Source organism: Sarcophilus harrisii, chromosome 4, assembly GCF_902635505.1.
Source record: "Sarcophilus harrisii chromosome 4, mSarHar1.11, whole genome shotgun sequence".
Lineage (NCBI taxonomy): Eukaryota > Metazoa > Chordata > Mammalia > Dasyuromorphia > Dasyuridae > Sarcophilus > Sarcophilus harrisii.
In genome coordinates this window covers 440,352,666-440,379,776 of record NC_045429.1, presented here as the reverse complement: position 1 = coordinate 440,379,776, position 27,111 = coordinate 440,352,666, and the positions used below count along the sequence as shown (strand labels likewise).

General features: G+C 45.6%; 1 protein-coding gene across 1 annotated transcript in view; it reads right to left on the bottom strand.

Moving 5' to 3' along the window:
* SLC47A2 (solute carrier family 47 member 2) overlaps window positions 1–26,686 on the bottom strand; it is a 30,011-nt gene extending 3,325 nt beyond the window's left edge. Inside the window, exons 1-15 of the mRNA XM_031967829.1 lie at window positions 26,420–26,686; window positions 23,747–23,848; window positions 23,261–23,329; window positions 19,382–19,530; window positions 17,492–17,534; window positions 16,482–16,526; window positions 15,722–15,819; window positions 13,926–14,023; window positions 12,069–12,182; window positions 11,356–11,423; window positions 9,692–9,800; window positions 5,631–5,706; window positions 3,335–3,404; window positions 2,001–2,133; window positions 1,826–1,920 (exon numbers count right to left, since the gene is read on the bottom strand). Of these exons, the coding sequence (XP_031823689.1) occupies window positions 1,826–1,920; window positions 2,001–2,133; window positions 3,335–3,404; window positions 5,631–5,706; window positions 9,692–9,800; window positions 11,356–11,423; window positions 12,069–12,182; window positions 13,926–14,023; window positions 15,722–15,819; window positions 16,482–16,526; window positions 17,492–17,534; window positions 19,382–19,530; window positions 23,261–23,329; window positions 23,747–23,848; window positions 26,420–26,569 (1,419 nt within the window). The 5' untranslated portion in view covers window positions 26,570–26,686. The remainder of the gene's footprint in view (window positions 1–1,825; window positions 1,921–2,000; window positions 2,134–3,334; window positions 3,405–5,630; window positions 5,707–9,691; window positions 9,801–11,355; window positions 11,424–12,068; window positions 12,183–13,925; window positions 14,024–15,721; window positions 15,820–16,481; window positions 16,527–17,491; window positions 17,535–19,381; window positions 19,531–23,260; window positions 23,330–23,746; window positions 23,849–26,419) is intronic.
* Window positions 26,687–27,111: the final 425 nt, after the last annotated feature.

Genomic DNA, 27,111 nt, shown 5'->3' with positions numbered 1-27,111 from the left:
GGGACACTGGGAAAGGTGAGCTGGTGCAAGTTGTCTGCATCCACACACCCTCCAGGGCCTCTCGGCCAGAGCTCATAGCCAACAGGTCCCATGGATACTTTCAGCGTGGGTCACCCACACTGGACAGCAGGGAAAGGTCCACCTATGAAAGCTGAAGTTACCTTGGGAGGCCATTTCTTTACCTTTGGATAGAGCTCTTCCTAAACCTTATTGAAGAGGTGCCTCTCCCTGCTTGAACTTGTCAGAGAAGGCGGGTCTTAGGCATTCCCTGGCTTCTGGGAATTAGCAGTCACCTGGTTCTAGACTATGAGCCCTATGGGGTCAGGGCCTGCATTGTCTCTAATCTGTAGTTCTCCCTACTCATAACTGGGAGGAGGAAGAGAAGGCTGGTGCTCGGGAGACTCTGTGTGACCTTGGGGGAATGGCTCAACCTTCCTGGGTCTCAGTTTTCTCATCTGTAAGATGAGGTCAAACCAGGTGCCCTCTGAGGCCCTTTCCAGCTTTAGCTCAAGGACCCCGTGAAATATTTATTGAAATGAAGTTGCTGCTAATTAAAATTCATAGGCTAAAATGAAGCCAAAAGAAAGCGGGGTATTCTGCAGTTAGCCGGCTCCTGCCAAACTTCCTCATCGAGTTTCCTGAATTTAATTTAAATCTAACACAAGAACGCTGCCCTTGAGTACCTCCCATGGACAGCTTGCTCCACTAGGGACCAGGGGGTATTAGGTAAGATGCAAGAGGCATCAAGTCCAGGGCAGAACAAGACACAAACTCAGATAAGTAACAGAACATTCAAGGTCAATCTCCTGGCAGGAGGTGTGCCTAGAAAGCCCAGAAAACGTGGTGGAGAATGTGGGGTAAGGAGGACTTCCTGGAGGAGGAGACAGACCTCTTCTGAGCTGGGTTTCAGAGGCTGGAGAGGAACCGCCCAGGTGCCTGAGTATTGTGGGGGCATGAAAGGACCCCCTTTTGGCAAGGCTAGAATGGTGGTGGGGCGCTGGATAACATGACTCTGAGAGGGGCAGGTGGGTGGTGCAGTGGATAGAGCATCAGCCCTGAAGTTAGGAGGATCTGAATTCGAATCTGCCCTCAGACACTTTGTACCTGGCTGTGTGACCTGGGCAAGTGGCTTAACCCCAATTGCCTCAGAAAGGAAGAATAAATAAATAAATATAACCATGACTCTGAAGGCAAATGGAGGAAGTTCACTTTTCTCAGCAGGAAATGCTGAGGCGAGACATGGCCAGGTTTACACATTCATGAAGGCTAATCTAGAGGTTACATGATGTATTGATCGGGTGGCTGCTCCCTGAAGCATGTCCTTGTCTCCAGACCCCAATTCCCAAGGGAAGAACCCAGACCATCGCCCCAGCCTTCATGGCCCTCCCTGACCCGTGCCAGGGTCCTCTGTACCTGGCTGGGAAAATAAGTCATAGCCTCCTATTCTGTACGTCAGATACCTCCTCCCCCCAAAACGGGTCAGGATCATGGCCTCTGCTGGAGGAGGTAATTCTTCTCCACTCACTAGGAAATATAATCTAGTAGCTTGAGCTAATCCTTGGAACGGGATTGATTGGAGGCTGCCCTCCCTTTTCTGGAGGCTCCTTGAGGCCATTTCAAAGGAGGTGGATAATCCACCGGGGAGGAAGGGACCCGAGGCCTCCAGGGGATCCGACTCTCCCCCAGACTCCTCTCAGCGATGGTCACCTGCCAATCGGACTCCCCACCAAGTCCCTTTTCTGCCTCTCTCTCCTTCTGCATACAAAAAGTGCCCATTGTTCCCTGCGCTCCTGGCGGGACGGGAGCTCTATGAAAGCACCATTACCTCCTCTGCAGCCAGCTTCCAATTAATCCTGGCGGTGTAGGTGATGAAGGTGATGGTGGCCAGGATGACGCAGACCAGCATCCCCAGCCAGAGGCCTGTGAGGGAAGAGCTCGTGGGAAAGGGCCCGGGGTCTCACAATCCTGCCACCTCCTCGGTGCCTCAGAGCCCCCCATACCTATGACTCCGATCTTCACCACAAACACCAGCACGGCCCCGATGGGGAGCCCGATGGCGTAGTAGGCCACGGCATTCACGGCAGCCCCAAAGATGAGCCTGCCAGTTCCTCTCAGCACGGCGCCGCAGACACACTGTGGGGAGACAAAGGGGAAGGACCCCGGGATTGGCAAGCCAGAAGGGCCATCCAGGCCTCACGGTACAGACTGGGAAACTGAGGCTCAGCGAGGTCTGGGGATCCTCAGGGAACATCTCCATCCTCTTACAGATGGGGACCCCAAGGTCTGGTGAGTCAAGCCCAAGATCACCCAAGGACTGACTGACAGCCGGGATTTGGACAGCGGCCCTGATTCTGAGTCCTCTCAGCTTTTCATGTTCCAGGAAAGGAAAGAAGGCTCAGAATGAGCCCAGGAAGGGTGATGATGATGATGATGATGAGGTGTTATAAGGCTCTTACCTGCAGGATCCTGTTTGAATCTCACATCTAACCTGAGAGGTTCAATGCTAGAGGTAGTTTGGGACTCATTTTACAGAAAACAGAGACCTTTTATTTAACCCCTTTAGGCTGGGAGTTGGGACCTGGGCACAAGGGCTTTCTGACCTCTCCCCAAGGCTTCAGGCTGCTGGGCCACACAGCTTTGTCAGCCTGGCTCCGATTGTAGCCCATGATGTAGGGCAGAGGAGCGTGTGGCGTAAGGGAAGGTGCCTTACTTAGGCCCCTTACTTACTTAGGTTTTACAAGGGTCAATGTTGAAAAATTACCTGTGCATATGTTTGGCAAATAAAAAGCTATAATAAAAATACATAAAAATATATATACAGTCAATAAACAATATATATAGTGCCAATAGCCAAAAAAAAAAAAAAAAAAAAAAAAAAAGGCACTATCACCGTTAGCTATTACTATTACAATTGGGAAGATCAAATGAAATACCTGTATAATATTTTACAAACCTTGAAGAATTTTGCCTCAGTTTCCCCATTTGTAATAATGACAGGCTTAGACTAGTTAAGCTCTCTTAGAATGGGTTGATTCTTCCCTCAGTCGTTGACCAGGACCCCTGAGCAGGGGGCCGGCCTTTGCTCTGAGTTCCCGTAGTTGCCCCAGCCAGGGGAGTCTCCCCTAGGCCGTGAGGTTCAGGAGTAAAGGAGGGGCTCCCTTTCAGCGCATGCACTTTTCCAGGTGGCTTGGAGGAACAGCAAGAGAAAAGCAGAACCAAGGAGGGCTTTGGGTTTGGAACCTTCCCAGGGGAGGAGCGGAGAGCAGGGGAGAGACGACGTGCCTGGGAATGGTTGGGGGGACGGAGGGGACCGAGAGCTCAGGAACATACTTACACAGAGCGACTCAAACAGGTTATAGACGATGTAGACCGGCATGACCCAGCTCACCAGGGCGTTGACTTCCCTGCAAGAGCAATGGGGAAGGGCCATTCATTCGGGGCTGGCAGACTGAGCCCACACCTGCCCTGCCCACTGAGAAGTATCGGAGAGAGAAAGAAAGCAAGCGGATGGCCAGGTGAGCCGCCCCACGCATACCTGGCCTCCCCTCCCCACCCCCGCGCACACCTGGCTCTCCTCCTTGCCCCTGCAGCCGTCATGTTTCCATGCATCTCAGCTCAGATCCCGAGGGGCAAACTCGGCCATTGTTCCCAGAATCCCCAGGGAGATCCCATCCCCCCACTCTCCACACTCGTAAGAGCTTGAGTCGGGAGAACATCTGGAGGCTACTCGCCTCCCTTTGTCCCGAAGACACCCGAGACCCAGGATAGGAAATGATTTTACACAAGCCCCCACAGACGGTCTGCAGCAAAGTAAGCCACCGATCTATGTCCATATGGATGCATTATATATACATGTATGTAACACACGCATATATAGTGCATACACTGGGAATATATATAATATACACACATATACAGACACATACACACATATATACCCTGTAGCTACTCTACAGGAAGCAAGAAGACCTGGAAAATCTGGCCCCTGTCAGTAGGTCATGCATACGTCCTGTCCTTGAGCTGATGAGGGGTGACTGACGGGTGTCTGGGAGAGGAAAGCTCTGCTCCAAGCCCATTAAGAGCTTCCCCTACCCCTTCTCCAAAAGTGACCTTAAATCTGGCTCATAGCGGGCTACTTTCCCCCTCAGGGCTTCTCCTGGAGCCCCCAGTTCTGTTCCAGGCTTTTCCTGGTTCACCCAGATGCCGTGTTTCGGGGGTGAGAGGGGTGTGTGTGTGTGGGTATTCAGATATGTGAGATACATACATACATATACATACACATATGGATGATAGGTATATACAGGCACACATACAGGTATAGCTGTCTAGTGGTAGAGCTATACATGGCACATGTGTAACTATACGCCTTCATGTGTGTATGACAGCTCTATACATACACACATATGTACATACACAAGACAGACACAGACAGACAGAGAGACAGAGACAGAGAGAGACAGAGAGACAGAGAGAGACAGAGAGAGAGAGACAGAGAGAGACAGAGACACAGAGAGAGAGAGAGAGAGAGAGAGAGAGAGACCTACGCTGACTTTGTAAACCTGCTAAATGATCTCACTTTTCGGAATCCAGACAACCCTGTCAGACAGGGATTTTCCCGCAGAGCTCCCTGGATAGATTTCAGGAAGTCCATGGATTTGGATGGAAAACAATGACATCTTTATTTCAATAAATCACCTTCCTTTGTCATTTTAAGTATTTGATTTCATCTAATTATAGACATTGTTCTGAGAGGGAATAACAGGTCACCAAAATAGGTCCGTGATTCAGAAAAGTTTAGGAGCCTGGTCTGTGACTAGAAGCTGTGGAGAAATGACTTTCTTGGCAAAAGGAGTTCCCATCTAGAAGTTATTATAATAATGAAATCACAAGCCCGGTCCTTTCCCTAATATATGATCTCCTTGCTTAGGTATGAACACGTATCTCTAGTAGAAGATAAATTTAGAGTCAGAGCCCAGCCATGGCACTGACCCATGGAAGACATTTAATAAGTGTTTGTTCATTGGTTGACAAGTGCTGCATCTTCTCACTTCGTTCTGCCCCATTAGAATGCAAGCTTCTGGAGGGCAGGAGCCATATTTTTGCTTCTTTTTGTATTCTTAGCATTTTTCGCTTTGCCGACCTCATAGTAAGCACTTATTAAATGTTTTGTCAACTGACTGACTATATTGATATCCCCCACAATTAACAGAGTCTGGCATATAGTAAGTGCATAATAAATGCTTTTTGACTACCTGATCATATTTATCTCTCTCAAACTTAACAGGACCTGGCACACAGTAAGTGCCTAATAAATGTTTTTTGATTACCTGATCATATTTATCTCTCCCAAACTTAACAGGACCTGGCACACAGTAAGTGCATAATAAATGCTTTTTGACTACCTAACTATAGGGATATCCACAAACAGTGGATGCCTGACTCTTAATCTGAGCTTGTCAAATGTTTGCCTCCGTTCCCACAGCCCACCAGCCAACATATATAAAATATCAGAGACAGAGGCAGCCAGACATGGACCTTTAGTATGCATATGTGAGGACCCCTCAAGGAGCCCTCCTGGCATGAAATAGGGACCCATGTGGTGCTTGGGGGGAGGGATATCGATTACCTACTCATCATTGGTAAAAATCCATCCCAGGACATCCTTGAAGATGGTTAGCAGGGAGCCAATGACAAAAAAGATGCCAACTGAAAAGGAGAGACAAGCAAAGTTCCGTTAGAAAGAGTCCCTCTGGAACAGCAATATTACATGAAAATCAATTCTTATGGACAGGACTTTCCAACAATGAGATGATTCAGGCCAGTTCCAATAATCTTGTGATGGAGAAAGCCATCTACACCCAGAAAGAGAACTATAGGGACCAAGGGTAGATCACAACATAACATTTATTTTCATACTTTTTGTTCTTTGTCACTTGCATTTTGTTTTCTGACTCATTTTCTTTCCTTTTTGATCTGATTTTTCTTGTGCAGCAAGAGAATTTTAGAAATATTTACACCTATTGGATTTAACATATATTTTAATATGTCAAACATGTATTGGATTGTTTGCCATCTAAGGAGGGGGAAATTTGAAACACAAGATTTTGCAAGGGTCAGTATTGAAAAATTATCCATCTATGTTTTGAAAATAAAAAAAGGGGGAAAAAAGAAATAGTCTTGTCTGGCCCCAGCCTCTTTTTTAGCATCAGTGACCTCAGAATATTCTCGTCCTTAAGCCAGTTTTACATTGGGGCACTTGCCATTACACGGGCACAAAATGACACCTTAGCCCATGTGACATCCCCCAGCATTCTTTTTACTGCCCTATGTGCCCCCAAAGGGAGGGCAGGGCAACTAAGATGCCACCTCATCCATGAAGCCTTCCATGATTGTCATCCCCCTTCTCAAATTTCTCTGGAGAATTTTATTGGGACCTCTTCTTTGTCCTCATCACACTCTATCCAGATTCACAAATTGAGTAGGACCAGATGGGCTAGGGAGGAGCAATGTGGCTAGACAGCAATCCCTTTGGAAAAAAATCTGCTAATTGTACAAATATCTATACCTGTATTCAATTTACATATATTTTACCATGTTTAACATATATTGGATTACTTGCCTTCGAGGGGATGGGGTGGGAGGGAAGGGGGGGAAATTGGAACACATGGTTCTGCAGGGGTCAATGTTGAAAAATTATCCTTGCATAGGTTTTGTTTTGTTTTTTTTAATAGCCTTTTATTTACAGGTTATATGCATGGGTAACTTTACAGCATTAACAATTGCCAAACCTCTTGTTCCAATTTTTCACCTCTTACCCCCCCCCACCCCCTCCCCCAAATGGCAGGATGACCAGTAGATGTTAAATATATTAAAATATAAATTAGATACACAATAAGTATACATGACCAAACTGTTATTTTGCTGTACAAAAAGAATCAGACTCTGAAATATTGTACAGTTAGGTTGTGAAGGAAATCAAAAATGCAGGCGGGCATAAATATAGGGATTGGGAATTCAACGTAATGGTTTTTAGTCATCACCCAGAGTTCTTTCTCTGGGCGTAGCTGGTTCAGTTCATTACTCTTGCATAGGTTTTGAAAATAAAATGCTTCAATTAAAACAATGAAAAAATCTGAAGTGGGACAGCTGGATAGTGCAGTGAGGACCTGAATTCAAATCCAATCTCAGACGCTTGACACATAAACTGTGTGATCTTGGACAAGTCATCTAACCGAGATTGCCTCACCAAAAAAAGAAAAGGAAAAGAAAAAATCTGGCGGTCTGCAAGGTCAGATGATATGGTGACTCTTTAAAAAAATAGCTTGCTCTTTAATAGAGCTTGAAAGGTCCCTCAATAGCCTCATTTTGCAGACCATAAGACTGAATCTTGGAGAAAAATTACTTAGTTAAGGACTCAGGGGTCCTCAAACTACGGCCTTCTGGCCAGATGCAGCAGCTGAGAACGATTATCCCCTTCACCCAGGGCTATGAAGTTTCTTTATTTAAAGGCCCACAAAACAAAGTTTTTGTTTTTACTCTAGTCCGGCCCTCCAACAGTCTGAGGGACAATGAACTGGCCCCCTATTTAAAAAGTCTGAGGACCCCTGCTAAGGTCCTACGGATATTAAGTATCAAGGAAAAGCCTTTGGACAGAGAGCCAGTGGTCTTTCCTCGATCCAGGAGGCTTCTTCTCTGTGGGCATCTCCTCTCTCAGCGGAGGCAGTGTGCTGTGTCGGAAGGCATCCTGGGCCTGTGCCAGAGCACAAGGTTGAAAACCCAGTTTCGTTTTTTGTTTTATTTTGGTTTTTTGGCGAGGCAATTGGGAGTAAGTGACTCGCCAAGAGTTGCACAGCTCATAAGTGTTAGGTGTGTGAGGTCCTAGTTGATATCCATCGTGCCCTCCACCTGCCCCCTCCCCAGTTTAGGTTTTTATAGTTTGGGGCACACACTTGGTTTTTGTCATGGGTGAGGAAAGGGATCATGAAGTCACATTGCAGCTGGAAGGACCCAAAGAGGTGGGCCATCTCATCCAACACCCTTACTTCACAAATGTGGAAAATGGGAGTTTAGATTCAATAACTTGCCGTAGGTCACAGGGCCTAGGGACCGCAGAATCTTTCAGCTTCCAATCCCTTATTAGATTATATACTTTGAGGGCATTTTTGCCCTCGTACTGGTACCTACAGTGCCAAGGTAGAGCCCAGCACAGGGAGGTGCCGAATAAACATGGATCCAAAGGTAGGAAGAAGTGGAGGAGGCCCTGGCTACCTCAGGAAGTAGAGGTAATTGCTTAAATGCATCCTAAATTCTGGCTTGGTTAGAGGGGAGCCTGTCATGGACGGTGAAGCTCCTGGTATTGGGTAAATAAAGGCGCCCTGTTTCTGGAAAGCCCAGAACTGTTTGCATCAACGTGGAGGCAACTTCAGGCGACTGTGAGAAGGAGGAAGGATGACAAGACCCAAGTAATAATAGCTTGAGCAGGTAGAGGCAAGTCCCAGAGAGAGTGGAGACCACAGGGAAGAACAGCAGGTTCTACTGCCCTCTCCCGTCAGAAACTTTCTGCCTCCTCCCATCAGTCTCTCCTCCTCCCCAATTATTGGCAGCCTGAGTCAAAATCCTCATTGTGTCTGAAAGCTCTGAAAGGGCTGCTTGTCCAGAGCAGTAGGCTTCCTGGGAAGGAGGACGGGTCATCCCTAGTGTCAGAGCTAGTGTCAGGGAATGGGATGTGAGGGGTGGATATTTTGATAGTAAATTTGATGGCAAATTGATGGCCATTTAGATAAGGTTCTGGATATGTGTCACTACCTGGAGGGGAGGAGCAGGATCTAGGTTCCTCATCTATAAAAATACAGATTTTCATTTTATGAAAGTTTTTTCAATACTTATGACTATGTGACTTCACTGGGACAGTTTCCTCATATGTGAAACGAAGGGTTCACAAGCGAGGTCCCTTCCAGCTGTTATCATAGAAGCCCGAGAGTATTGGCCCCTGGAGATGAGGATGGGGGAGTGTTCTAAAACCAGCCTGACTCATTTCAGAAATTTCTCCAGGGAGAGCCTTGGTGGAGAAGCAGGACATAGGAGAGAGAGTCACAATTTCAGAGACAGAACCGAGTTTGAGTCTCACCTTGGGCATATCATGTTCTTGTGGCCCTGGGCAAGTCTAGGAGGTGACCCTCTGAGAAAGAGGAAGCTACAGTGCACTGACTGTAGAGGGAATTCTCTCCATCAACGAAATCACAAATTTGGATTCCCCCTCCCCTCAAAAGGGACCCTTGTGAGAGATGAAAGTGTGGTGGATAGAGAAGCAGCCCTGAAGTCAGGAGGACCTGAGTTCAAATTTGACCTCAGACACTTAATACTTATTAGGCAAATCATTTAACCCCAATCGTCTCACCCTACAAAAATTGTTTTTTAAAAAAAGTGCCCTATAAGTAGTGATTTCTGAATTAAGTTGGGAGCAGGGGATGGGATTGAATCTGGAGATCAGGGGAAAATGGCAGCAATCATTATATTAACCCCCAATCCATCCTGGAACTTAGAGAAATCTACAGGAACATCCCTGTCTACTAGAAAGCACTTGGCTAGGTCTGCACAGGGGATGTGCTCAACGGCGATGGAGAAGAAATATCCCGAACCCGGGTCCAGACGCAAAGTCTGGGAGCAGACTGGAGAATAGCCATTTACGTACCAGTGCATAGCACCCCAGTAACCGAAGATCTCTTAGCCGCCTGAGTGTCCCCGGCACCCAGTGCGTTCCCCACTCTGACGCAGACAGCAGAGCCAAATCCAAGAGGAATCTGGAATCAAAGAGATGAAGGTGCGATGAAAAGCCCCCTCCCTTTTTCGCAGATACTTATGGGCGTTGCACAATCTGCTGGGCTCCTCCGTGTTTGGTTAGTTTTGCTGAGCTGCTTCCCCTCCCTCCTTTCTTTTTTCTCCTATGTTACAAAGGTTGGGAATGGAGTGATCTATCTGGAAATGGAGGGGATAGGAAAACAGAAGTTATCCATAAAAATAAAGAAAAACTGTCTGGGTTTGTGAGTGTCTTTAGAAAGGCGCACAAAATTGCTCTAGAGTGGAGACTTTTTTTTAGGATGCTTTTTCCCCCTCCTTCCCCACTTCCTGGGAAAGGCTAGTGAGGAAAAAGGCAGGTGCAGCCATAGCAAGGGAAAAGCACCCTGGGAAGGCACTGAGAGGGCAGCTGCTGGTGGGCAATCAACTTCAAGAATAGTGATTGACGTCTGCTAGAGAGAGGTCCCCTAGGATGCTCCAGGGATCTATCCATGGTGCTGTCCTATTGAAAATCTCTGCCACCCCCATGAATGGATAAAGGCATAGAGAACATGCTTATCAAGAGTTTGGATGACTACACAGAATTCCCAATCCCTCTATTTTTGTCCGCTTGGACTTCTTATTTCCTTCACAGGCTAATTGTACACTACTTCAAAGTCTGATTCTTTTTGTACAGCAAAATAACTGTTTGGACATGTATACATATAATGTGTTTAATTTATACTTTAACATATTTAACATGTATTGGTCAACCTGCCATCGGGGGGAAAGGAGGGAAAAAATTGGAATGAAAGGTTTCGCAATTGTCAATGCTGAAAAATTACCCAAGCATATAACTTGTAAATAAAAAGCTATAATTTAAAAATAAGTAAATAAAAAGTGTTTGGATGACAGAAAGCTAGAGAGGAGAGACGGAGAGATTGAGAGACAAGAAGGCAGGAAGGCAGAGGAAAGGGGCTTATGCAGACACGTAGATGGTCTATTAGTTCCTGATCCCATCGTCTAATGGCAAAATTTGCCTCTGCCTTAAAATGATCAATAAATATCAAGCCTGTAAATTCCCCTCTCACTGTCAGCCTTGGAAATGCCCTCAATTTAATTATAAGTAGAATATTTTCATTAATTTGAGCAGAGATTTTAACTGGAAAATAATGCAGCATGAATTTTTAGCCCTTTTTTCAAAATCCAGAACCCTTTTGGCAGGATGATTAAGCCTATGGGCCCCTTCTCGGAATCACATTCTTAAATGTATAAAATAAAATACAAAAGAAATCAATTATTTTGAAGTAATTATAAAAATATCTTTTGAAGAATTCACATTGCTCTAAAGATAGGAGAAGTGAATCCCCAGTGGGTCCTGGAGCAACACATTTATGTTGCTGGGGCCTCAGTTTCCCCCTCTGTAAAAGAAGACATCGGATCAGATCATCCCAGTTCTAAATCCCAAGGACAGTCAATAGGAGCCAGATAGGGAAAGTTTACAAGGACAAGGGACATGGATTCCCAAGCTCTCTTGCCTCTTCCTTCAAGCCTCAGAAGGAACAAGACTTTTACTCTCACCATGTACATAATAGTTGACACCTCATAAATTATGGATTGGGCAGACAGCTCCACCACGCTGAGCAGACCTAGGAGAAAACAAAATGTTGAGGAACATAGGATGGTGCAGCCTTCCCCAGCTTGTGCCAGATACAAGCCAGGCGGCCCCAGAAAGAGGGGGAAAAGGTGCCAAAACCTCAATTAATGGAGAGAGTTCTAGACCTGGAACTGAGATTCTAAATTCGGCCTAGATATTTACTGTGGCATAACCCTTAATCCTGTCATTTAATCCTTAACCCTTAATCACTTAATCCTGTAGCCTTTAGTCACTTAATCTGGTTTGCCAGAGTTTCCTCATCTGTAAAATGGGGATAATAAGAACTCCTACCTCCTAAAGTTGTTGTAAGGATCAAATGATAAATTTGAAATGATAATTATAAAATAATTATAAATATTTATAAAGCAGTTTGCAAACGTTAAAGAGACAGTTTCTTAGTAGCTGTCATCCCATGATCTTATAAAACTTCTCCAGGAAGCTGGTCCTACACAGACGGCTCTCATTATGAGGACGTTTTCTGACGTTGAGACTACCTCCACCTCTCCCTGATTTCCACTGGGGGCAAGCAGAACAAAGCTGATGGATCTGCCAGCTGGTAATCCTCAAACAGGAGGAAACGGCTCTCCCGTCCTTCCTCCAGCCTCTGCCAACGGCTCTGCGAAAGACAAGGTCTCACCTATGAGGAGGCTCCCAATCTCATAAGCCCACCACTCGATACAGATCATGAGCATGCCCGGGATGGCCAGAGACAAGAAGGCTTCCCACTCCTGCAGGCACTGGAGGGACCACCCTGAGAAGAAAAAAAAGCGGGGGGGCTGGAATGATGTCATGCAGCATAGGAGGGCTCTGGGGGCTCCTGAATAATCCCAGCTAAGCCAGCCTTCCCATGGAAGTAGCCCAGATGAAACCATAAGGCACAGTGGAGCCTGCCAGGGCTTTTGGACCCAGAACTGGGGTCGGGGTAGGGTGGGTGGCAGGGCCAGTGGCTGGGCCAAGTTCAGTTGAGATAATGGGAGCTCTAAGGCACGATCATTTCCGTGCATGCATGACTGAGGTAGGTGAGACACAGGGCATGGGAGTTGAGGAGACTGAGTAACTGGGAAATTGGGTTGGTGGGTCATAGGATAGATTTAGAGTTGGAAGAGACTTGGGGGACCAATGAGTCCTCACTTGACAGATGAGGAAACCGAGGCACAGAGAGGCCAGATAAAGGCAGGATCACATATCTGTTATGTGGAACCCAGGCCTGCCTTCTTGCCCTGGTGTAGTAAAGCAACCAAACTGGGTGGGGTGGAGGGGAGGATTTTATAACAGCATTTTCCCTAAAAAAAGATCAAGGGTAAGGAACGCTAAATTTGAAAATGAAAAGGACCTTAAAGGCCATCTAGTCCAACACCCATTTTACAGATGGGAAAGCTGAGGCCCTGAGCAAGGAAATGATTTGCCCAAGAACTCATAGGGAGTGGATAGGGAAACTTGGATTTTCACTCTGGTTCTGACTCTAAATCTAGAGATCGGTCCATTGTTCTATAAAAGAATAGGGCTCTAGAAATGGTGCCATAGGAATGGTGGGCAGAAGAGGACAGGAAATGGAAGACAAGAGTGGTCAATGTTTACCGTCCCATGGGTGGGACCAGTCCCATGGACTGGTTAACTGCTTTGCTTTGGATCCCACCCCCTGCCCTGCCTCCAGCAGATCCCACATTGTCCCAGACTCAGGACTCATCTGACGCCATTCCCCTGGCCTGCTGGGAGACACCAGGGAGAAGTAATAGCTGGGTCACAGCTTGGGGACCAAAGCAGGGGGGCAGGTGGTGCAAAGGTGGGAAAGGAGTCAGGACAGCAATTAAGCCCCCCAGGGAAGACATTAGGCCCCTCTAGAAGTCGGCACCTGGAGCAAAACCTCAATTGTTTGAGTTTATTTCCAACTTCTGTAGGGCAAGGGCATTGGTGGTCACTGCCTAATTTGAGAACTTCCCTTCATCCTCCACCAGAGTTCTGGTGCCATTTCTGCCACTAACTTATTCTGGAACCTTTAATTTTTTTAACTATTCTAACCTCTTTTTAACTATTTGAAGCCTCAAGTTTCTCATCTGTAAAATGAGAAGAATAATCCTATTTCCTGATCCCTTATTGCCTCACAGGGCTATTGTGGAGATTAAATGAGACAGGAAGTTCTGGAAAATGTTGAAAAGGCATAATGACTCATTAAGAGGTGGTGGGTAGGGGGAAAGAACATTGGCTTCAGAATCAAAAAATGTGGATTCAAACCCCATATTTGAAGCTTATTACCTGAGGGAACCTGGTTCTCAGTTTCCTCATCTGAAAAATGAAAAGATTAGACCAATGGGATTCTGAGGTCCCTTACAGTTCTAGACCATGATCCTCATGCCCAGACACACCTTGTATCTCGGCCTAAAAAGCCACGTGTGCTGCAGAACTGAATCGTGTGTTCCTGCTGGGACAGGGATTGGGGGGAACAGACAGAGAGACCCTTGGATGGGTCAGACCAGTAAGAGAGAGAACACTGTACCTCCCCATGTTTCCAGGTAGAGTTTTCTCACCACAACATACAGGAAAAGGGCAATGGCCTGGATGAACTGGGAAATGGTGTTAGCCAAAGCAGAGCCCCTAGGAAAGAAGAAAAAGGAAGTAAAGGAAGGTCCCAGGTGGGAAAACTTCTTTGGAGCCCTCTGTCTCTGCTCTCCACACCCATCCTATGGGCTTGTACACCTTCCCACCTTGGTAGATGTTGAAACCAATCATGATAATGAGTATAGTAATAATAGTAGTAGTGGTGATGATGGTAATGGTAGTGGTAGTAATAGTCACAGTAGTAGTGGTAGTAGTAGTAATAGGAGTAGTGGCAATAAAAGTAGGAGTAATAATAATAGGAGTAGGAGTAATGATAGTAGTAGTAGTGGTGATGGTAGTAGTAGTAATAGTAATGGTAGTAGTAGTGGTGATGGCGGTAATGGTAGTGGTAGTAGTAGCCACAGTAGTAGTAGTAGTAGGAGGAGGAGTACAAGTAGTAGTAGTGGTAATAGGAGTACGAGTAATAATAATAGGAATAGGAGTAATGATAGTAGTAGTAGTGGTAGTGATGGTAGTAGTAGTAGTAATAGTAATGGTAATAATAGTGTTCTATAATAGTAATAGTAATCAAAGTAGGAGTAGTGGTAGTAGCAGTGGTGATGGTGGTAGTGGTAGTAGTAGTCACAGTAATAATGGTAGTCCTAGTAATAGGAGTAGTGGTAATAAGAGTAGGAGTAATAATAATAGGAGTAGGAGTAATGATAGTAGTAGTAGTGGTGGTGATGGTCGTAGTAGTAATAGTAATGGTAATAATAGTGTTGATAATAGTAATAGTAATCAGAGTAGGAATAGTGGTAGTAGTAGTGGTGATGGTGGTAGTAATAATAATATTAGTCATAGCAATAGTAGTAGTAGTAGTAATAGTAATAGTAGTGACAGTAGTGGTGGTAATGATAGTAGCAACAACAATAATAATAATAATAAAATAATAATAAAAATAAAAGTACAGGGACAGTGGATAGAGCAACCCACCCTGAAAACAAGAGGACCTGAGTTCAAATATGGCCTCAAACACTTAATACTTACTAGCTGTGTGACCCTGGCAAGTCATTTGACCCCAATTGTCTCAACAAAATAAAAATAATAATAATTGTAGTCATAGTAGTAGTAGTTGTTGTAACAATGGTGGTGGTAGTAATGGTAGTGGTGGTAGTTCTAGGAGGAGGAGCAGTCATTGTATTTTAGTAGTAAATGCTTACATAGACTACCCACGAGGCAGCCTGTTCTCTCCAGTAGTAATTTGCTATTGGGCTTGAGCCCACATGACACAGTTGGGGGCTGTCCACACTTGATATCACAAAACATGGCCTGGGAGGCATCACCATCGCTTCCTGCCCTGTCTTTCCTGTAGGAAGCTTTTTCCTTCTCTTTTTCCTTCTTTAACGTTTTCTCTCAGGTTTTGCCCCTTGGTAGCCGATACAGGACGTTTTGCCCTTTACCCATCTCTTCCCTATTGGAGGCCATTCCCTCCATCCCTGACCCCACAGACTGACACTAACTGTATGATCTTGGGGGAATCAATGAGCCTTTATCTGCCTCCGTTTACTTATCTGTAAATCAACAATCAATTGTTAACAACCTACGATATGCCAGCTGCTGTTCTAACTGGATCATATCGGCTGACTGCCAGGGTGGTTTTGAAGCTCAGATGTGACTGTTATTATCATTAGTTTTCCGATTGTTATTGTACCACAAACATTCTTCCTTCTTTCGTAATGACCAGTTGCAACTTACGGCACTCCCAGATTGAAAATGTAGACAAAGATGTAGTTAGCCAAGCCATTGACACCATTTCCCAGAATGCTGCTGAGAACCTGAGGCCAGACAATGCCCTGAAATACAAAAAAACAGGAACCCATCCGTGAGTCTGGGTGGGAGTAACTTGTGTAGCTGTGACTTTGTCTTTGTGAGTGTGTCTGGCAAGGTACAATAATGGAGGGATGGGGGCCCTAGAAGGGGTCCCAGGATGCAAGGGTCAGCTTTGGATGCCTGCAGGTCTTTAGATGGGGCTCTTGTGAGTGTGATTTAAGGGAAGAAGTAGTGATGATAGAAGGGACCAATCTGGGGAAGGTGGAGAAGCCATGAATTTGGTCCCCAGTTCTTCTGTGGCCTGGCTATGTTCTTCCTTCTCTGAGCCGCTTCATTGCTCATAAAATATGGGGGAGGGTCTCCAGAGCCCCTTTTGGAGCTGAGATTCTAAGTGCTGGGCCAGGAGCACACAAACTCCCATGACCAGGACCCTTCTTAGCGATTGTGAGAGAAAAGAAAAGAAAAGAAAAGAAAAGAAAAGAAAAGAAAAGAAAAGAAAAGAAAAGAAAAGAAAAGAAAAGAAAAGAAAAGAAAAGAAAAGAAAAGAAAAAAAGAAACAGAATTTAGGTTGGCCCTAGGAAACCGCCCAGCCTGGGAGAGGGCAGGGACTAGAGGGAGTGGTGAGGAGGGAAGCTATTTGGACCACATCATCCAGGATCTAGATAGGGCAGGAATGTCACCATACCTGATTTTGCAGATATTTCACTTCCAAGGCATAAAGGAAAATTGCCTGGTGGGAAAAATATACATCTGTGTTAGGGCTCCTTGGAGGGGCTAACCATTGGCAAAATTCTGAAAAGCGGGCGTCTGCCTATTTCATCCCAGAATTCCTTGCCTTCCCTACTCAGCAAGGGCCTGGCGTTCTTTGTACAAATGCACCCACCCGGCCTGCCTCTCCCCACTCCGAGCCACGGTGATTTTCCTAAAGCAGATCTGACCTTGTCGCCCCTTACTCAATAATGGCTCCCTACTGCCTCCAGGATCACATACAAACTCCTGTTTGCTGTTCAAAGTCCTTCACGACCCAGCTCCCGCCTGCCTTTCCAGACGCCTTACACCTCGGTCCTCAGCACACGTCCTTGGACCCAGTGACCTCCTGGCTGCTCCACAAACAGGACCCCATCTCTGGGCTCACGCGCAGTCTGGTGACCCCCCAGGACCCTTCTCAGCTGCCCCAGGTCTGCCATTCAATCCCAGCCTCCTTTCAGCTCCTTACAGGCAACCATCTGCCTGGCAGGATCAAGGAGATAAGAGCGGGACATCCTTCTCTTGCCTTGATCTGGACTTTCTGCCTGTCACATGGACACAATCTGACCAAGCTTCGGATCAAAATCACCAAGTTTCCGCACGTGTGAGAATGACCAGACCTGAGCGGTCAAGTACAAGCCACTAGGATTTCGGTGGTTCCTTCCATTGTACCGGGAGCGGCAAAACAGGCCCCACCTCGGGTACCTTCCCTGTCCAAGAGACACCCAGTCCCTGGTTTTGATACAGCCCCTCCCCACTCAATTAGCCAGTTAGATTTGCTTGCTGTTTGGTGATACGTTTGTCCATGATCCTCGTTGGTCTAAGCGATGGCCAACGACTCTCCTTTTGGTAATAACCGGCTAGTTTGTTAATAAAATGATTGATTTACCACCCGCCCAAAAATGATCATCTCCCCTTAGAGGTAATTGAGAGAGAAGGGGAACTCACAGGAAGAGCAGGAATGAAGTTCATCACATATTCCTGAGTGATCCTACAAGCAACACAAAGAAACTTTAGTGAAGTTCTAAAGTGACAAAGGCCACTCCAGCTTCCATTTGCCTAGTGATGGGGTTCTGCATCTTGATCTGTTCTTCTCTTTCTGAGTCTATCTCTCTATCTCTCTCTGTCACTCTGTCCCTTTTTCTCACTCTATCTGTCTCTCTGTCTCTACCTTTCTATGTCTCTGTCTCTCTATCTCTGTCTCTGTCTCTCTGTCCCTCTTTCTCACTCTATCCCTCTCTTTCTCCATACTGATGCTCAGTGGTAAATTTCTTTAAATAAAAAAAGAGGTTAATAAAACCCCAGTTCTCCATGATCTCCCTGCCTGTTGGTCTTCAAGAACTGCTTATGGCTTGAACCACCCACCCTGGGATCAGACGGGGGATGTCCTTGAACCCTTCATCCTGATGCTCTCACCCGCCACCCCACATGATCTAGCTCCGTTCAGACTAGCTCTGGAGGGCTTTCCAGCTTGGCCGGGCCTGCCTGAGCTGGTGTTCTTGTGTTTCAGGGCTTGCGTTTCAGGCCCTGAGAACCCAGGATCCTCCCCAGGCCACCACAAGCCATCAGAGGAGGACTCCATTGGAAATGCTCTCTCGCCATCACTTCTGAGGCTTTGAAGGATGGAAGCTCCTTGAGGGCAGGGATCATTTTTGTGAGTTTTGTGTTTTTGCCTCTCTTTGTATCCTCTGTGCTTAATACAGGACTTGACTCACAGTAAGGGCTAGCGAGGTAGTACAATACAGTACTAATGTATAGACAGGAAGACCCGAGTTCAAATCCCACCTCAGAAACTTACAAGCTGTGTGATCCTGGACAAGTCACTTAACTCTGCCTCAGTTTTTTCATCTATAAAATGAGCTGGAGAAGGGAATGGCAAATTGCTCTTTGCCAAAAAAAAAACCCAAATGGGATCATGAAACTACTGAACAACAACAAAGACATTATAATAGTAGTAATAATAATAATAATTAATAGAATGCTTCCTGTGTTCCAGGCACTGTGCTAGGAGCTTTACAAATATCATCTCACCTTATCTTCACAACAACCCTAGGGGGTTGTTGCCATCATTAGAAATTACCAAGAGTTGGTAGCCTGAGACTTTGGCAGTCCAGGGTGTCCCAAAAGTCTTAGTGTGGTTTTAAACCTGAATAGTTTGAATACCCTGTATATAATTTAGGATTCAGAGATAACGCCCATACTGATGCTTGTCATTTTTAAACAAAAGATAAATAAATGCAAATTAAAATCCATTAACAGGGTAAGGCAGAACAATTAGCATAACTATTCCCACAAAAAAAGATAACCTAATAAATTAGCATCTATTAGCATCGGAGATATGATCTCTGAGAAACCAGCCCAGCTGCCCTCTTTCTCTCAGTCATGTCCCATGATCTCTTTAGAACATAGTTGCTGAGAAGTGTTAGCAGTACACGCCAATATTAGGTTGTTTCTGTCCCATTAAGAGTATGAGGTAGAATCTTCCTAAATTAAAAACTGGCCTCTGTCTGTCCTTCTGTCCTGCAGTCTGTCCTTCACAGAGTTATCATTATTATAGTTCCACTGAGCTATTAACTGAAGCTTGGCTGACAGGCTTTGCTGACCTGGGTTAGGAGCCCTCAAGCCACCAAGAACAGTCGGACAGCCAGAAAATGCCAGTGGGGGAGTCTGGGTCCCGCCTCAGGAGGATGCACCAAGCTGAGTACCATTCACGTCAAAGACATCAATTAAGTAACATCAAGCTCAATAAGCCGGGGTTGGCCAAGGGGCCCCTCCCCCTCCCCCATTTCCCAGGGAGCCCACTTGGGCCCTTGGGGACGTCGGGGTCAGGAGTCTCACCTGGACACGTCGGGGTCTTGCCTGAGGAGGAGAAGGATCTCCTCTGTGTTAATGAAGAGGGCCCAGCAGGGGAAGCAGCACAGCAGCAGGATCAGGATCCCCCTTTGCAGGATGACCCCCACGTGCTTCTTGTTGGCGCTTCCATAAGTCTGGAAAAGAGCACGAGACGACCAAGGGCAGGAAGGCCTCATTAAAATCCCGCTCAGACGCTCGCTATCGGGGTGACTTTGCTCAGGTCACTGATCTGCCTGAACCTCGGGTCCCATCTGTAAAGTGAAGGGGTTCTTCTAAGGTCCTTTCCCACTTTAAACCTGTGACTGGAGGATTCTGGGAGCCCCGACCCAGTCTGACTGAGCAGACACGGAACCTGTTAGAGTCGCCACTGGGGGGGGCCGCCCAGGCCAGCCCCAGGTTCCCATGGAAAGTGGCAGGAAGAGTCCTAGACCCTTTCAATGAAGATGTCGGTTGGTGAGACTCTGGAAGGGGACATGGTAATTGTGAGGAGTCAGGAGGATTTTGTCATGAACAGGTCCCAGCCCACCTTGGAGCCAAAAAGGAGAAATGAGCAAAATGGTGGTGGATGGGAAGAGGGGACTTACTGGAGTGGGACACTGCCTGCCCATAAAGTCAGATTTTTTTAGTATGTTGGTTAGTTTTACTACTCCCCACTTTGAAAACTTCTTCATTATCAGAACTCTCTCTTTTTCATTTTCTCTCCTTTCCTCTCTGAAGGAGGAGGAGGAATACACTGAGAAATAGAATGGTAAAAAATCAAAAATTTTAATCTAAATTCATTTTAAGAAAAAAAAAACAGGTCACCATAATGTTCCTTTCTTCCTTCCTTTCTTTTTTCTCTCTTTCTTCCTTCCTTCCCCTCTTTCTTACTTTCTTTCCTTTCTCCCTCCCTCCTTTCTTTTTTCTTCCTTTCTTTCTTCCATTTCTTTTTTCCTTCCTTTCCTTCCTTTTCTTCCTTCTTTCCTCCCTTCTTTTTTTTCTTCTTTCCTTTCTTGTAACTAGAGGCATTTAAGGAGTAGAATGAATAAAGAGCCAACTTTGGGGTCAGGAAGGCCACTATTCCTATTTGGGGTAGCTAGGTGGGGAAGTGGATAGAGAACCAGCCCTGAAGTCAGGAGGACCTGAGCTCAAATCTGGCCTCAGACACTTAACACTTCCTAGCTGTGTGACCCTGGGCAAGTCACTTAACCCCAAATGCCTCAGCAAAAAAATGTGTTGAGTTGAATGGAAAAGGGGGACATTTTGAGAAAGAGGTTTAAAGGATATTCTGTTTTTCACTGAAATAAAAGGCCAATCATTTGGGAGTAAAAATAGTTGGGAGACTCAAGTAGAAGAGGCAAAGAATGGAGCAGCCTTTGGAAAATAAAATGAGGAGGCAGATTAAAGTAGAAAGTACTGAGCAGTGACAAAAGCCTCATTCAGAGACAGCTGGTGGCTCAGCAGACAGAGCAGGAAGACCTGAGTTCAAATCCAGCCTAAAATGCAAATTATCTATGTGACCTTGGACTTTTCATGTCCTTTCACTTCTGTCTGCCTCAGTTTCCTCATCTGTAAACTGGAGATAATAATAGCACCTATTTCCAAGAGCTATTCTGAGGATCAGATTAGATATCTGTAAAACACTTAGCATAGTAACTGGCACATATTATTCCCTCCCCACCTCCAATAGACATCCTAAATCACTCTATCAGCTCTAGTCTGGACCTGATAAAGCAGGCAAAACCTCTTTAGGAACCTCCTTTTCTGACACTACTCTCCCTTCTTCTACTCCCTCATGCTTCCCCCCAGATGTTCTAGGTCTTTCCCTCCTTCCTTATCTCCTGTGAAAATCTATCCGTCCTATTTTATGTTCTCTTCCCTCATGGTTCAGCCTTCTGAAATGAGTCATCCATTCATTTATTCTATAAACATTTATTAAACACCTTATATGTACAAAGCAAGATGCTGGCTCTACGGCAGGGGTAGAAAGCTACCCTGGGATGGATAAGCAGCTGATAGGGAGGAATATTTGGTAACTATGGTAAATACCATATTTAGGCAGGACCTAAAGTCCTAGTGATCATGAAAAAAATGTATATTGAACAGTTTTGTGATCCTAAAATTTGTTATGTATGAAATAGTTTTCTTTCTGAAAAATTAATCTTAGTGTTTTGTTTCTTAGGTGCATCTGCATGGCAAATGCTCCTATTTTTTTCTTTTCATATTCCATATTGAATATGAGGCACAGGATGGTTTTCCTGAAGAGCACAGGAACCCCACTCTGGAAATACAAAAATAAAAGTTGGAAAGAGCCTCTGGCTTCAAAGAGCTGACTTTCTATTGGTCTGTACTGATGTCTTTGGGGACATGTAAGGGCTGATGTATTTTAGCAAGAAACCTGTTTGGGTTGGGCTGGGAGCCCTCTAGAGGCAAAGGATTAACTCAGATGAGGATCTCGGGGCTGGCTGGTGGAGGAGACGCTTTACCATGGGGGTGGAGGAGCCCATGGACAATTGGGTATCTGTTCATGTGTGGCACGCTACCCAACAAAACAGGATCTCAGGCTGATAGCATCAGAACTGAGGCCTCCCACACAAGCACTTTCTGTCTGCGAGAGCTCTTGGCCTCCTGCAACTCCTAAGCAGAGACCAATTGTAGGAAACTTTTCCTAGTCAAGCCTCAAGTGGACTTTGTACCACTTCTGAATTCTGCTCTGAGTGTGGGGAATGGCTGTTGGGGTAGAACAGGGCAAGATTAAGCCCTTTTCTTACCAAAGCCTCTGAAATACTCCAAGATCGAAATTCCTCTAAATATTCCAGGACTGAAATTCCTTCAAATACTCCAAGACCAAAAGCTCTTTAAATACTCCAGGACTGAAATTCTTTCAAATACTCTAAAACCAAAAACTTGAAACACCTAAGACCAAAAGCCCTTTACCTGAAAACCAAAAATCCATGCCTCTGGTATCTTTTAAACCCTCTTCCCAGAGCCAAACTAGCTTCTCCAAACAATCTTTTACATCACAGGTCCAAGCTCTCGATCCAGATCGAAAGGATAATTGAGGAAAATATTTAACAGAATAAACAACATGAAGACATAGTGATTCTATGACTACGTGTTTTTCTAAGTCAGAATGTCAAGCCATTCTTCGGTTTCTATTTGTTTGGCTCGTTTCTGTTTGTGCCCGACATTCCTGGTCCAGCCAACAATCCCTTAAGTATTTAGAAACAGCTTTCATCTCTCTTTCTTCTTCTTTCCTCATTCTCTCTCTCCTCCCTTTTGGTTTCTTGTTCTCCCTCTGTTCTGGAGGTTCTTCCTGGTTCCTCCCGAAATGTGATGACCAGCACTGAAGGTACCTCTGGTCTGGCCTGGGAAGAAAGTGGTTGGACCACTGGCTCCTATGACCGGATGCCTTTTTAATTTTTCTAACAGACCTTTATTAATAAAGAAATAATAATTATTATTTAATAATTACTATTAAATGATTTAATTTAATTAATAACCAAGAAGTGCAGATCAGCAGAGAACCTCCTGGGAATCTGAGCAGTTCATGGCTTCTCCAGTGGCTCAGAACCAGGATGGGTCCAAGATGGGCCCGGTCCTCCTGACTCTGGATTGCCTCTGGACTTTGCCTTAATTTCCCAGATCCTCCTCCTCTCTCCAGGTAGCCTAAAATGGCTTTAGCTTTCTAAGACGTTACCTACTTGGCCCCCTAATCTGTGGACTAATTCATTTCGGGGGGAGGGAGGGAGAGCCTGTGTTCAGCTGTGGATTCTAATTAAGTCGGTTCTAACTCAGAGTGGAGCAGCAGGCGGTTTATCTGAGCCTTCCCTGGAACAAATGAGACGCGGGATCCTCATGTAGAGGAGGGGAAGCAGCTCTTACCTGAGACATCAGGGTGTCGCAGGCCGACGCCATGCCGTAGCCCACCGAAACTCCGCAAATGTTGACAAACTAGAGCAAGAAAACACCAAGTTTGTCCATCGGCACACATCCATTAGCCCACTACTGTTTATGGAGAATGGTGAGGGAGGTGAAGGGAGGAGAGAAGAAAAGAGCCTACTGTCTGTCCTCAAGAAGCTTTCGTTCTAGCCGGGGAGACAAGTACATCTGCGTCTCTACACAAAGAAATACCAGGTAAGAGGGGGATGAAAGCATCAGGGCCTGGGGAAGGTCCCCCTTCTCGGAGGAAGCTGGCGGACGCCCCACATCCTATGCAGCCAGCCACAGGTGGCTCTTCTCCTGCTGGATCTGGGCAGGAACCCTGAGGATGGGAGGTCCTCGAGGGGTCTCAGCAGAACTGAAGCCTCTCCCAAGGTGGGATGGTTGCCCCCCACCCCTTCTCCCAAACGAACAGAGCAGAGTCCTCACCGCCACGGCCAGGGTCACGGAGGCCAACTCCAGCTTTCCCAGGTGCCCACAGAACACGGTGCTCACCACAAAGATCATGAAAATTAATAGCTGGAACAGGAACTAGAGGGAAGGGGGAAGGGAATAAGCATACATTAAGCACCTGTTATATGCAAGCATTGTGCTAAATATGTTTCAAATATTATCTCATTTGAAAAAGGCCAAATTCATTTCCAAAATATATAGAGAATGGACTCAAATTTATAAGAAATCGAGCCATTCTCCAATTGATAAATGATCAAAGGATATGAACAATTTTCAGATGAAATTGAAACTATTTCTACTCATATGAAAAGATGCTCCAAATCATTATTGATCGGAGGAATGCAAATTAAGACAATTCTGAGGTACCACTGCATACCTCTCAGATTGGCTACGATGGCAGGAAAAGATAAGGATAAATGTTGGCAAGGAAGTGGGAAAACCGGGACACTGATACATTGTTGGTGGAGTTGTGAACAAATTCAACCGTTCTGGAGAGCGATTTGGAACTATGCTCAAAAAGTTATCAAACTGTGCATACCCTTTGACCCAGCAGTGTTACTACTTGGCTTATATCCCAAAGAAATACTAAAGAAGGGAAAGGGACCTGCATGTGCAAGAATGTTTGTAGCAGCCCTAGTTGTTGGAGTGACCAAAAACTGGAAACTGAGTGGATACACATCAGTTGGAGAATGGCTGAATAAATTATGGTTTATGAATATTATGGAATATTATTGTTCTGTAAGAAATGACCAGCAGGATGATTTCAGAGAGGCTTGAAAAGACCTTATTAATAACTAATAATCAACAAATTGATGGTCAGTGGTTTTCTCTTGGAGAGACCATGAACTGATGCTGAGTGAAGTGAGCAGAACCAGGATTATTATACACGGCGACAACAAGATTATATGATGATCAATTCTGATGGACGTGGCTCTGTTCAACAATGAGATGAATCAAACCAGTTCCAATAGAGCAGTAATGAACAGAACCAGCTACACCCATAGAAAGAACACCGGGAACTGGGTGTGGACCACAACATAGCATTTCCACTCTTTCTGTTATTGTTTGTAGCATTTTTGTTTTTCTTTCCAGGTTATTTTTATCTTCTTTCTAAATCTGATTTTTCTTGTGTAGCAAGACAATTGTATAAATATGTAGACATATATTGTGTTTAATATATACTTTAACATATTTAACATGTATGGGACTACCTGCTGTCTAGGGGAGGGATGGAGGGAAGGAGGGGAAAAGTTGGAACAGAAGGTTTTGCAAGAGTCAGTGTTGAAAAATTACCAATGCATATGTTTTGTAAATAAAAAGCTATAATTTAAAAAAAAAAAAGAAAAGAAAAGAAGGCCAATTCAAGACATCCAACTTAGAGCTAAATGCTCTAAATTTAGGTAAAATTAGAGTTAAATGCTCCAGCGGAAACAGGATTTAAATTCTGGGCTTCTGACTCTGAATGCAGAGCTCTCGCCACTACACTAACTGAGCATGATGGATGCTCCCAAAGTAACAGCTCTCTGGATACTTCCAGCAGGTCTGTGCTCAGCTCATCTCAATTCAAAGCTTTTTAAGCACCTACTATATGTCCTGCACCAAGCCCAGGCACAGGAGCTACAGAGATAAAAAATGAGGCTGGGGTGGGTTTCTCCATCAGCAGTGAGGGGCCCTACTTGCTCTCCTAGCTCTTGGGGAGCAAATACACATATGTGTACATATGCACAGAATGAATAGCATCTGCCCGTGGCTGAGTCAAAAATCAGGAAAAAATACAAGGGCACAGAGAAGCAAGAGAAAGGTGCTATGATGAAGTCACTACTGACTTGGAATCCCTTTTATAAACATAATCATAATCATAGTCAATGCTTATATAGGATAAACTTTCTAGTTTATAATGTGCTTTACAAATAGTATCTCACTTGAAGCTTATACCCATTTTACAGATAAAGAAACTGAGGCAGATTAGTAAAGTGATTTGTCTAGAGTCACACAGCTGGGAAGGGTCTGGGGTTGGATTTGACTTCAGGTTTTCCTGATTTTTAGTCTGATCCATTTATTCAGCCATCCCCCTATGTATCCTGCCCTACTCTACCATACCTATGCCCTGAGAAGGCTTAGGTGATGAAAAAGTCCTGCTTAGAACTCCCATGATGATCGAAATAGGGAAATTGGCAGGGAGATTGGAGGGAGGGAGCTGAGGGTCTGGGAAGTCTTCTCCTTTCCCAAGGACACAGGAAGATTCATTGTGACATGGTCACTCGTGGATTCCACTGGAGAAAGTGGTGGGGAGGGGGATCTAGTTTAGGAATGGGCAGTGAAAAATTAAATTAATTAATTTTAAAAAAAGAGAGAGAGTAGGGCGATGATGGACTCCACCTCTGGCTTCCCGGCCCATCCTTCTGTCTCCCACCCCATTTAGGAGTTGTCCCTGGGATGAAAGCCCCTTCCCTTTTGGCATTTACTATTCTACTACCATGACCTCAAAGTCCTATCTGAGCCTCAGTTTCCCCATCTGGAAAATTAAGGGATTGGATTAAATGATCTCGAAGGTCCCAACCCAACAGTCCAGCCTCCCTCTAGTGTATCCAAACCAGTAAGTGATGGGAGATGGGCACTCCCCTCTGCTCCCCAGCCCTGTCTTCTTACCAAGGGTCCCGAGAGTTTGAAAAGACTCCAGACTTCCGCCCCAAAGCCTTCTGGGATGATCCTTCGCAGTCCCTTCCGTGGGGGCACCTGCCCCCTGCTCTTGTTGTCTCCAGAAGGACCCTCGGCAGTGATTCCCGGGGCCGGGTCCATTCTGATCCCAGGCTTTAGAGCCTTCCGCTGCAATAGGGTCGGTGGAGAGCTGTTCCTTGGACCCTGCAATTTAACTTGTAGGCAGAAAGCTGGATCTGAGACTAGAAACCCTTAGTCCTTCTTCCTCTGGCTAGAGTCATGTGGGAATGACTTGAAGCCCTGGTAATGAGTAAATAAAAGAGGGCAGCCAACCAAGGGGTAGGGGCCAAAGGGAGCTGGACAATTCCAGCTGAATGTAGAGGAAGGCCTCAGGGAGGGCTGAGCCAGGCAATGGCCTCTGGCCTGCTCCTCCCATCCTTCCCCTCACCCTCACTTGGCCTTGGCTGGTTCCATTGGTCCTTCCCTTAGAGCCTGGCCCCTCCTGGGTCACGCGAGGCCCGAGCGTCCAGGCTAGTCCGGCACGAAGAAATCCCAGAGGCCATGGCCCCCACACAGGGAAACAGGCCCCTTAAGTGAGGTGATGCAATGCAAGGTCACACAGGCCAGAAGCATCAGGTGGGATTGTGGACCGGCCACACTGACTCCCTGTCCATGCTCGACAT